This window comes from Coenobita brevimanus, chromosome 23 (assembly GCF_032717465.1).
Source record: "Coenobita brevimanus isolate Jiangsu-jjx chromosome 23, ASM3271746v2, whole genome shotgun sequence".
Lineage (NCBI taxonomy): Eukaryota > Metazoa > Arthropoda > Malacostraca > Decapoda > Coenobitidae > Coenobita > Coenobita brevimanus.
The window spans coordinates 62,225,514-62,238,387 of record NC_136976.1 but is presented as its reverse complement, the minus strand read 5'-3'; the positions used below and the strand labels follow the sequence as shown (position 1 = coordinate 62,238,387).

At 39.0% G+C, this 12,874-nt stretch overlaps 1 protein-coding gene and 1 non-coding gene across 3 annotated transcripts in view; both read right to left on the bottom strand.

The window, feature by feature from the left end:
- Nucleotides 1–2,188: 2,188 nt before the first annotated feature.
- LOC145392864 (serine protease persephone-like) overlaps nucleotides 2,189–12,874 on the bottom strand; it is a 68,949-nt gene continuing 58,263 nt past the window's right edge. Inside the window, exons 10-12 of one of the 2 annotated variants that reach the window (XM_080267147.1) lie at nucleotides 7,532–7,704; nucleotides 4,969–5,151; nucleotides 2,189–2,381 (exon numbers count right to left, since the gene is read on the bottom strand). In XM_080267147.1, coding sequence (XP_080123273.1) covers nucleotides 4,981–5,151; nucleotides 7,532–7,704 — 344 coding nt within the window. In that variant the 3' untranslated portion in view covers nucleotides 2,189–2,381; nucleotides 4,969–4,980. Of the gene's footprint in view, nucleotides 2,382–4,966; nucleotides 5,152–7,531; nucleotides 7,705–12,874 lie in introns of those variants that run through there. The other variant, XM_080267148.1, reaches the window with a different exon arrangement.
- On the bottom strand, nucleotides 10,407–10,525 carry LOC145393116 (5S ribosomal RNA). Its single transcript, XR_013896133.1, has one exon. It is a non-coding gene; the product is annotated as a 5S ribosomal RNA (ribosomal RNA).

The following is a 12,874-nucleotide window of genomic DNA, read 5'->3' as shown; positions in this document are numbered from 1 at the left end:
TTCTGGTGTTGTGCCGCTCTACCTATACAGCCGGTATCCCACCCTCCCCAGTTATAAGCAGACTACTTCTCCGTTAGTAACCACCAGCCACCCAAATACATGCAGCACATTGTTCGCGTTCCGTTAACTATTTCACTATGATAACAATTTTGTACATATTCTTGCTGCCGCCAGACGATTTTATTCTGCTTCTGAGAGGTTTATCGAAGTGGAGAGTAAGGTAAGCAGTGTGTCCAACATACCTGTCATCCTAAATGAAAGGGTTCTTTTAATCAATCTCCTCGAAGGTTTCACTATACGTGAGCTTCACTGTCTAAGAAAAATCCAGGATGAACGTATTGCTTATCGTATCAACTATTTTTTTTTAAATTATTATTATTTCAAGTATTACATACTAATGACGTTCAGTTTCTCAGGAATGGACCGTAACATACAGAACTGTATCTTGCTATCCTCACCCTGGAACGTCAGAGGCGAGTAAATTGTCTTTTGGATGCCAGAAGATAACATAGGAGATGAATACATAGCACTTCACGACAGGCAGAATGACTCGCCCTCTCAGTCACCCCTATCATCCCCATGTTCTATTCCCTTCTCTGTCCTTACCTCTCTCCTTCCCCCCCTTGCACACACACACACACACACACACACACACCTTCCACCCCACTCAACACTATCAACGTACCCTTACATGCCTGCCAACTATGGTCATTAATATTCTCCCTCAGATTTACTACCGTTACTAAGGCAGTGTCTTTGGACAAACATTTTGTCATTGGTGACAGAGATGAAAATTTAAATTATATTTTTACGGGGAAACCAACCATGGTGCTGGCAAATCCTGAACCTGGTCGTGACACACTTGTCTTGACCTTCATATTGTAAAGAGTTTTACAAGGACTTTGTGCTTTATCCCCTATGTTCGTGTCTTTCTTACTTTCATAATGTAATATCTGACAAGTAAGTTAGTCGGCACAGCTAGCATTTGACCATTAAACATTCTGCCTGGAGACTTGTCATGTTTTAAAACAATGTAATGCAAGTTACATCATGGTTATAGTTGAGTGTAGGCATCTAGAATTAGAAATGCGTGTTATTATTTTTGGCAAAAATACTCTTGTGTGAAACGATTGCGACGATATACATCAAGCCATCATTGCCATCAACAACCTCATCACTCTATTTCCAGGATTACAAAAATGAAAGAGGTAAGATCCAACACAGGAAAAATTAAAACATTTCAGAAATAACATCAGAGTGCTCAGCGAAAATGAGTCACACCTACAGCACACACTATCATTCAATCAATCAATCATTTCCTGTGGCACCCCACGGGATGCATAGGGCCTCAATGAACTCTCTCCACCAATATTTGTCTCTTACCATCTCCTTCAGGTCCCACCAACATTTCTCCCCTGCTTCTTTTTTCATTGTCCTCAACCAGGTTTCCCTCAGCCTACCTCTACCTAGCAGTCCACTCTGGCACATCCTGTATTAAACTACCTTCTTTTCTGTATATGTGCCCCAGCCACTTCCACTCTCGTAACATTCCTTACTCTTGCATTTGTAACTCTGTCTTGCCACTTTACCCCAAGAATCCTTCTCAGTACTCTATTATCAAATCCTAATACTTTCTGATCTGCTGCAATTGCACTGTACCATGACTCATGCCCGCAAATTAAAATTGGTCTAACCATGGACTTGTAAATTTTCACTTTATTACACACCCTCTTAATTCTGGGTTTAACACACTTTAGGTAATAATGTCTGCCAGAAACTGGCTGCAAAGTATGCCGTTTCAAAAGCGGAATTATCTCTCCTTCACCCAAAAAATATATAAAAAAAATAAAAATAAAATTACAAAAAAATAATAAAATAAAAATTATTATATATATATGTACACGTGTGATTGAAAGTATATATATATATATATATATATATATATATATATATATATATATATATATATATATATATATATATATATATATGTGCCAATGTATACTGTATACATATATATATTTTAGCGTTAATGACCAGGGGCTCCGGCCCCTATGGTCGATAGGCAAAAAAAAAAAAAAAAAAAAAAAAAATCTATTCGCGTCTTAGAAGAAACCCAGAATTTAAACCAGTATACAAAGAACATGACGGTTTTCAGAAACGTTTTATTTAGATGAAGTTAGCATCCATATACACTGCAGGTTGATGTATGGTTGGAGGATAGACCAAGCTTGATTGGCGATAAGGCTGGCAGTTTAAATCATGCAAATAATGCCCATGATCACTTGTATGTCAGCAAGCCTCATGCATTTAGCATCATGACGCCTGTGTTGATATCCAGAACGGCCGTATTGCGCTGCTGAAATTCTCGCCGATGCTTCCTACAATGAAAGCAGTTTTTGGATTACTTCAATATCTATATGCGTCTGTACCTTTGGTAAAAAAAAAAAAAAAAAAAAAAAAAAAAAAAAAAAAGAGGGCTGAGGATTAACGCCTGTCGACTGCACGGGTCACTGAAGTAGATAAACAATTTGTGCTAAGGTCCAACCTCCACCTGAATACGATACACAACAAAATTTGCCCAAGAATCTGAGCGGTCCGAGAACTGAGCTGCAGGTTTTCCAATTGCTAACCTAATATACTACCACTGCAGCATTAGCTTCCTCACTCTGGTACATCCCTCCTGCGATGGAAGCTCAGTGACTTTTCTTCAGTAAACAGACACATCCTCATTTGCAGCAGACTCAGTCTACTTTACCTGATTTATTCTCTATCTCCAACTCTCACACCAGCCCTACTCATCCCACCCATCATCCTTCGGTCTGTCAGGCTCCAGTATGGCCTTTCGTTAGCCAGAAGTGAATATAACAACGTGAGTCAACCAGCAGCAGGCTGGCTGACCCATACAAGGCAGCCCTTAACACCTATGAACTACATTCCTCAAACAACTAAACTTTATTTACACCAACCTGATCTAACTACCGTTTCTTTATCATGAATGCTAAGTTGTAAGAATAGTACTTGAATATGACCTTTGCCATGACGAAATGCAATGGAGAGACTGTAGATCCGTAACAGTCTGTCATTCAGTTACGTGAAATAAACTACAAAAGGATGGAGCTCTGGGTCATGTTAGAGTACAAAGAGTATAGACTAAGAAACGGTGGAAGGATGTATCGACTCCACTACCTAATATTTATAACACTTGCGACACGGGAAATGGGAGACGATTGTACCAGATTTCCCCAAAATACTAGTAATGTCATTAAAATGGTAAATAAGTCCCCCTCCGAATCTATTTTTGGCTGATGACAGGTTAATTATTATCCTTGTACCTCTTCGTCATTTCTTGCCTTTCCCTTTCCACCCCACCTCACCTCCATCTACCTGTTGGCATGGAGGACTGTTAATGAAGTCAGTATGGCCAGCAACGCCAACACTTAGGCCAGGCAGTGTGGAGATTCCCTTCCCCTTACGTGACACCTAACCCAACTTAATCTGACCTAACCTAACCTGATTAAACCTAATGTAATCAAATCTAAAAGTATAAAACCTAACCAAATCAAACTTAAGTTGGGCCGTAATTTCTTGGGGGGGGGGGGCTATAACTCCCCCAATGTTTTCTGTTCATTATTTTGTCAAAACTTCAACTAAGATTGAGGGTCCAATAACAGCTCATGAAATTGATTATTTTTGTAAGTAAAATATGATTATATATGTCGGATATTATCATCATCTTGTTGGCTCAACTTTTTGAGTTGCACCGTGGTAGTGCTTTGATGTTTTTCAATTTCTACGTTGTGTGGCAGTGCTGTTCTTGTCATTCGCCAAGCGTTGTCAATAGCTCTCTGTTGCCTTCTGGCCTGTGAGTTTAATTTCTCCTTGTTGTATTTATAATCATGCTTCTGTGTTTTGTTATCGTAACACTATCAACAGACTGACAGATTTACTTGAGGAGCACAATGACCCATAACCAGCTAAACCACACAATGTGTCTGTGTTCGTGCTAGGAGCCTTGACAGTCTTCTGAAAGCGATTCTGAACGAATTTATAGACACGACGGAGAGAAGAAAAGCTGTTTTCTCGTGTTTGACATATTGAATAAATGTTTATATTTTGCGCATATCCTATGCTGTAATGTGTATATTTTAAGATCAAGGTTTTTATGATGGAATACGAATGTGTGTGTGTGTGTGTGTGTGTGTGTGTGTGTGTGTGTGTGTGTGTGTGTGTGTGTGTTGTTTGTGTGTGTGTGTGTGTGTGTGTGTGTGTGCCAAACAGATGTGTTAGGGAAGATAGCGACCTTTAATGGAAAAAAAAAAAAGTTGGGCCTATAAGGCTGAACTTGAGAGTAAAAAGGTAGAAAAACTTGAAGTGGTTCTGTTGAAAATTCAATTTTACGCGTGTTTGATCGAATATTTCTAAATTTGATCCAAACTGATCATAAACTAAATCATAATAGTACTTAGATTTTGATTATTTTATCATTTCCAGAAGAATAATGGCAGGGCGGTATAATTATTTCTGCATGAATCCTACCTCAGGCACGTAGGAACAGTCTTGAAAAGGGTGCAGCCAAATTATTAAACTTAGTTACAGTTTGAGTTGAAAGTTCAGACTGGCAGAAAGTGGTGTCTTTTATTTAAACACCCAACTTCATCACTAAACATACATGCCTTATTAAGCATCAACATTTAGGTAGCATCAAACTGAAAAATATCGGATGCTCTGCAAACTTAAGCGCTTCGGTTTTAGTCTGTAGCACGGAGGTATGTACACATTTTGTCTAGCCCTTCCAAAAATCTGTTGATAATTACGGACCTGTTAACCTAACTTACTTTAACGTAACTTAACCTAACCATATCTAACCTAACCTAAAACCTAATCCCATCCAAACCAAACTTAACCTTAGCCCAACCTACACTTCACCTAAATAAACCTTACCCAACATAATCTGACTTTACCCACCCTCCCCTGCATCTAGTTGTCATAGAGAACACTGTCGATGAAGTCAATGTGGTCAGCAACGCGAACGTAGAGCCCCGGAAGTATTGATGCTCCGTCGCCTCTACACGACACGCCGCTGCCCACGATACCCACCAGGTACCGCCGACCGTCACGCGTCAGGAACAGTGGCCCGCCGGAGTCACCCTGGGAAGGACAACAATTATTTTAAGTTTATTCATTACTTTGTGGTTTCATTTACTTGTACTTATTCATTTGTTTATAGCTTTATTTATTTTATTTATTTATTTTTATTCAGTTTTACTGAGTCATGTATTTATGGCTTTGTTTAGTTTATTTATTTTTATATACTCACTTCTACTGATTCGTTTGTTTATTTCGTGTTTTAATTATTTACTTCATTTTATCTTTGTGCGTTCATTAATTTATTTATTACTTTTATTTATTTATTTCATTTATTTCCTCGCCCGGGGCAGAGTCCAGAGAAGTATTGTTTTTGGTCGTTTGTTTGTTAGCAACATTACGGAAAAACGGCTGAAAAAAATTATATGACTTTCGGGATATGTGGGGACTGGTCCCAAAAGGAAATAATTAAATTTTAGAGGCAATGGAGTAATCATGAAAGGTCAAAATCGAGGTCACGGATTTTCAGAGGGCTATAACTTGAAACCGGTTGAAGACAAATTTGTTATCAACATATAGGAACTCCAATATGGGTTTTCATTTGACACCACCTTTGACCTTGAGTGATACTGAAATGCCAAACTCAAGGTCACAGATATCGAAACTGGTTGCAGATAGATATTTATTACTATCAACATATAATATGGGCTTTTAATTGGTACCATGACCTTTGACCTTCAGTGACCATGGAAGGTTAAACTCATGTTCCCGAATATTCAGGGGGATATAGCTCAAAACTGATTGAGTTGGGCGAGGTTTATTGTGCATGGCACCACTTATTTCTAATTGTCTCTATTCATGCATTTCCATTTATTCATTTACATCTTGTTTTATTTCAGTTATTGCTGTTAACCTATATTTTCATTCATATTTATTCACTTTCTTCTTGTTCAGTTTATCTATTTCATTTATTTCTATTTATTTATTTATTTCATTTTATCTTTTTATTCATTTATTTACTTTGTTTTACTTATTTATTTCATTAATTCGCTTATTTTATTTATTCATTTATTTGCTGCTTGTTATATATTGACACCCAAAATCAGGATCCATTCACTCTGAGGCTAATGGTCGTGTGCTTAAGCAAAAGTACAGAGGCTGAGTCGCACTTGACACACTCTGATATACTTAAAGCAACTGTGGAATTCATATTTGTGAGATTTTGTGCGATCTTAGAATGCTAAAATTACTGGTGGAAAATGTGAAGCTTAGACAAGTTTCTCACAATCGTTCTTCGATACTTATAACAGTACTCTTGAACAGTCATGTTGATCAGTCTCCCCCCATGCCACAATTTTGATTAAACATATGGATAAATTGAGGAATCCACTTCTGGAGAGGGTGGATTGCACAATTGTGGAATGCGACAATTTTCTTTTAAGCATGCGACCATAAAAGACGCATTGTGCTACATTCCTTCAGTCCGATGACGCACAACCAAAGTAACAGCTATCTTCCCAGTTCCGTGTGAAGAAAATTTACAACGGGCAAAACAAAATGAAAACTATACCAGTGCGTGTTGGAGATGGTTCGATTTTTCAGCTATGTATTCGTCAGACTTTGGAAAGATACTTGTGTCTCTGTACATTTTAAATTTTGCAAGAACCAGACGATTTTATTCAGCCATGAAAAATCCCCTCATGTTCAAGGAGTTAAGGAATGTTACAATCATTCCCTACAGTTCATAAAGTCTGTCCTACGCTGAATAAAACGCAGAGAATAAATAAGACAAAGGGAAAGACGGACTGATGAAGAGTGTTCCATAGCTGACCAGTTTTACACAGTTCATGAAAGAGAATGCCAATTAACTCCTGAATTTGAGAACTGGAAGGAAAAGAGGTGAGTGTGTGGGTAGCTGGATCGTGCAGGTCCGGGGTACAAGGACGGAGAGGGTTCAGCAAGGCAGTGACGAGAGAGAGAGAGAGAGAGAGAGAGAGAGAGAGAGAGAGAGCTGCCCTGACTGTCAGTGACATTTTCTTTCTGAATTAATACTTTCATGATTGCGTTAAACATACATGGTACCCCAAGAAAAGTAAGAATTCATAAGGTTATTTTTGGGCTACTTTTGTGTAATCAGTGCTATATCAACTATGATCCAATTCTCTCTCGTTACGGAACTACAGTTATTGAAAGCTTATGGTGTCTTCTATCTTTCTATCTATCTATTGTCAGACGCTATAATCCCATAAGGGCTGGCAACAAACAAATCGCCTTCAAGTCGCTCTGTCCTCTGCACTTTGACTGTCCTTCCTCCATCTCACACACCCCTCCCTCATATAACGCTCCACTCCATCCCTCCATTTCGTCTTTGATCTCCCTCTAGACTTCACTCACATGCACTCTTTAGTCGTGCCGAGGTAAACTAAGCCAAGTGTCCACCCACCTTACAAGCAGCCCTGTCCGGGTATGCGGCACACATGATGTCGCGTCCCTGCAGGAGTTCTGGGTAGGTGAGTCTGAGTCGCTGCTCCTGGCCCTCTGCCCTGTACATGTTCTCGCAGACGGCCGTGTCGATCACCTCAAGCTCGGCCTCCTGCAGCCGCGACGACCTGTGTGCTGTGGCCCAACAACTGATATTAACCCCTTCAGTGCGGTGACCTATTGTTTTAGTTTATTCTTGCTGTTATGGGACGAATCTACTCAGTTTAAGAGTCATAGTAGTCAATGGTTTAATAAAAGCAATGTGTGGGGACGCAAAAACGTGGAAAAAAAAAAAAAAACAGTGAAGAAAAATCAAGTTCAATAATCCGCAAAGTTTGGAAGAAAGAGTTAGGGGAATGTATAAGGTACGTGACAATACACCAACCTCAGTAAGCTCTTTCAAATGCAAAAACAACACTCAATCTTTTAGGGAAAGAAAAAGATTTTTTGAAGAAATCAAATGTTCATTCTGCAAGAATGAGCCAGAGGACTTGAAAAAAATTTTGTTCGAACATGCAGAATGTACGGCTCAAAAAACAAATTATTGGTATTCCATCCACTACATACAGAAAAGATATATAGAATAAAAGGCAACCTCCCGTTTACTAGAAGAAATATCGGAAGAGAAACTGATAAACAAATAATCAGAAATGCGGGAATGGAAAGTACCCATAAGGTACTTCATCAAATCTGCCGCTGTTGTCATCAGTGGCTAAGGGACAAAATAATAATAATAATAATAATAATAATAATAATAATAATAATTATATATATATATATATATATATATTCATTCATTCATTGCCAGACGCCATGTATCCCAAACGGGGTGGTCAAGGGCTTAGAGTTAATTGTTTTACAGGGAGGGGCACTAATCCTCCACCAACCCCACTTGACATGTAGGGAGAAAAATCATCAGAGATATTACCAATATGGCGGGAATCGAACCCGGGACTCTCAGGTGAGAGCCAGGCAGTATACCACTACACCAGCATATTTTACTATAAAAGGGAAGACCCAGCAGCATTTAATGAGCTTCTTTAAAAAGGATACATATACAAACAGAGATGCCGCTGTAAGGGCAATACCTCTTCAACACTGCACCGTTGTGATGGGTGTTCTTCCACGGCTTGTGCGTGAGAGAGATACTGCCCTTCGACGCACTCACGCGCCACGCTACCCACGAACTATTCGTTATTCGATTGATGCCCAATCTTGTTGTCCTGTGTTTACATTATCTTTGCCCACCTTAGCTACAAAAAAACACTATGCCATCCTCAATCACACTCATAAGCACTTTCACCCACTACCTAAGATGTATTTAAACACTAGTACACATATTAAGTTGACCACCTAAGTTTTAAACCATGCAACTGATCAGCCAATGAAGCCCTGGGAAGACTATAGTTCGAGTATGTTCAATCCATTTTATGTGTATATCCCAGCTCCAGTTGTCTTTATAATCTTTTCTGTCATATTTGCTATATTACAATTGGCTATACACAGAATGCAAGTTAGGACTGCAAACTCAGAATCATTATTCACGGAGGGAAGAGCAGTAAATATTTAAGTAAAACCCCCTAAATGAAAGTTGTACACATTTGAATATTATGTAAATAATGTAAATATAATTCATATATACAAAAAATATATATATATATATGGGGTCACATATAGTAGTGCATATATAATTTAACTCATATACAGTACATGTACCTATGTAAAAAAACTCTCTCTCTCTCTCTCTCTCTCTCTCTCTGTATATATATATATATATATACAGAGAGAGAGAGAGAGAGAGAGAGAGAGAGAGAGAGAGAGAGCATGTACTGTATATTGCATATGGCTGATTCTTGATACAGTTGACTATTGCAAACTTGCCACTGTATTAATATCATATTACCATCGTATAAATATGCATATTTCTGTTAAACATTCACAGTTATGCTACTGCAACATATCTCAACTATATATTATGTTTCTACAATGTTATGTCACTACAATATTATGATGAATACCATATATGTCTGTTCAATATTTTCATATCAATGTACCATGTTACTTTATGCTTTGTAAAATTGTAATATAGACAGACGTCGACAGTTTGGCGTGACCGAGAGATATGTAGACATTAATATGTTATGACACAATATTATGTAACAGTTGTTAAAATGTAATTATGTAACTATATAACTGCAGGCATCAGTATGCAACAGACAGGTAGTTATGTCTGAGTTCTCCATGAAGAGGTTAGACACATTTCCCCGTAGCCGGACGCTCATGTATTCCAAAATACAGGATGACCTGATGGAAGCTGTTCATGCGTCGGAATTGTGCGAGCTCTACATACACGCCCACGGACGCACACACACACGTACGCCCACACACTTTAACCGGAAGTCAGAAGGGTATATAAGTTCGAAATCAAATGTATGAGAGTTAGAGAACTAGAAAGAGAGCCCAAGAGTACGATCGAGGGCAGAAGGCAGGAATAGGGTCAGCTAGGAGGTTTGCCGTCACGTAACGTTACACTGTCAATCACATCTCTAAATAACTTTGTACAATAAAACTCCGTAACCAAAGAAGCGACTACAACTCGCCTCACTTACGATAAAAGAATAACCAGCGAGAGAAAGTGAGATAGAGAGAGAGCTCCCTATTCACTCTGCTGAACGCCCCACCACTTTATTGGCAGCCGCTCACGTTCCAAACAACTGGTGATAGATGGGCAGCCGTAAATCTACGATTTTCATTCATTCATTGCCAGACGCCATGTATCCCAGACGGGGTGGCCAAGGGCAGCTTAGAATCCACCAACCCCACATGACACGTAGGGATGCCAACAGCATCTGGTGTTCCCAGGCGGTCACCCATCCAAGTACTAACCAGACCCAACGTTGCTTAACTTCGCTGATCGGACAGGAAGCGGTGTACTCAACGTGGTATGGCCGATACATCTGCAATATCTTTCTCCATCTAATCAAACCCCTCAGCTACGTCTATCGACATTGCTTACAAAATAAGTTTAGATTCTAAGTTGCCCTTATTTGCCAAACGTTGCTGCTAAGGTCGTTATTAGCCAAAGCTTCTGCATTAGTTTGGGTAAAGTTCCAGGTCAATGATATATTCTGACTCTAGTTAAATTTTTAAATGAGTGTTAGATACGCTACTGAAGGGCAGAATGCAGTGGGATGGAACATTTTTGGAGGCAACTAAACAAGCATAGTAATATTCAGACAAAGAGGCCCAGAAATAAGGTTGTGAGACCGTGGCAAACGAACGCTGGTGATACCAACAAAATCAAAAGGAACAGAGAAGACAAAACATTTTCCCTTCAGGAAATGTAACTATTACTATATCGCAGTGGACAGGTTAAAACCGTTGTCACTACAGACGACTAACGTAGTCAAGAGCAAAAGTTCGCTGATATTCCTCTGCCAGCTGTGGCAAACGAAGGTATTAAATGAACTCTTTTTATGTGCTAGCAACGTGAGGCACACAACGACAGAGTATGTCAGGGAACGATGCTCTCTGTCGTTTGGGGACGAATGAGAAGTTGGAAAGCAGGGCACAATGTTGGTAGAGGATTCTCGGCAAACCTCTGCTCATGGCTATAAAAATACGGAAATCTGCACGCCGCTCTACACAGACAACATTATGACACTGGCCGCCATTTCTGTAGGAAAGAATACTCATTAACCCATATATGCACGAGACGTATTTTACTGTTTTCTTTTTCCTGTTCCTATTCCTCTTCCTCCCCCTCCTCCTCCTCCTCCTTTTCCTCCTCCTTCTCCTGCTCTTTTTTGTTCGTGTTCTTGTTTTTCTTCTTTTTCTTCCTGCTACTGCGAGTACCTTCAGATGGTTTTACCCATCGCAGAGAACTTTTGTAGAGATGGAGTCACGTTTGGAGGCGGGGGGAGCCTTCTAGCTTTACTATCCTTATCCTTCTGCATGTAGAATTAGATCTTGTAGTCATAGTCTGCTCTGTAACAAGCAGCCTCGAAAGGACCATAAGGTCTGTTGCTGTTTGAGTTCCTTTGTATTCCTTTGTAAAGCTGTATTAAGCATCTTTAATTCGAAAAAAAAAAAAATGATAAGTTGCACAAAGTCGTCTACACGAATGAGGGAGACAAAAATTGAAAAAAATATTATGGGACTAAAGTGGCTGGAATCTGAGTGACTGCATACAACATCATACAATTTTCTTGTAAGATAAATTTATCCTTTGAAAAATCGAAACAATTCAACAAAATAATACACAGAATATGAACCAGCCATGCACAGAAAAAATATATATATGTAAGGGCAATATTCTAGTTAGGCTTTTGGGATGGAATTTCTATGTAGCCATGAATAATCCCCAAAACCTCTACTTCAACAGCCCCTTTATTTTCCTGAAGTGAATTACGTCGATATTAAACACACACAACTTATGAGAGAAGGCTAAAGCGTAATCTGCATATATCGCAAAGAAAGAGGTATTACGAAGCGTCCTACACCCCTCAGTTCGATGACATATTTTATCAATTATCCTTGGTTGCTACTGACGATTTTACTCAGCTTGTGAATGGACTTTTTAGAAATGGGGTGGTTAGCCATGGCTTTGATGAACTCCTTTGTTGACCTTCAAGGATGTTGAGAATATCGACACTGACAGTTTCCGTGGCATTAGAATAAACTGCGTTTTAAATTAGTAAATATCGTGTGAAAATAACTTGACATAATAAGTATATATTTGTTAAATATTGCTATGCTTCGATTAGGGCGTAAATGAGGAAAGTAATAAGCAATTTCTCAAGCACTGTGAAAAGAGGAACGATCTTTGATATTGTACTTTCAATATTCAAGGCAAAATCGAAACTTAACATTGTTCAGCAAGTACACAGTATACTGTAATGTCAAAGCTGTTTTCACACATTATTTTATTTCAAGCACGATTTGTGCCAATACTGCAAAAATTACTAATGTCCATATTTTACACTTCCTTGTAGCCCAAAGCTCACAAGTGGCCAATGCCACCCCAGCAGCCAGATTCACAAACAGATTTACGATCAATATTCTGTCGTAATGTGGTTTGTTTTCCCAGGAAAGACAAGAAAGGAAGGTGCAAATGTTTTGCAGTGTCTCTTGCTCTCCCTACAAAAACATGTCTCGACTGCGGGGGGGGGGGGAACTGTCTTAGTTTAAACATTTGTTTTAACAGGAAGACAGGGAAATGAAGCGTGTAGAATTTCCCGTGTCTCTAGGTCTTCCAAGGAAAACAAATTTTAAGTTATGACTGGGAATTAACCGTAAATATGTC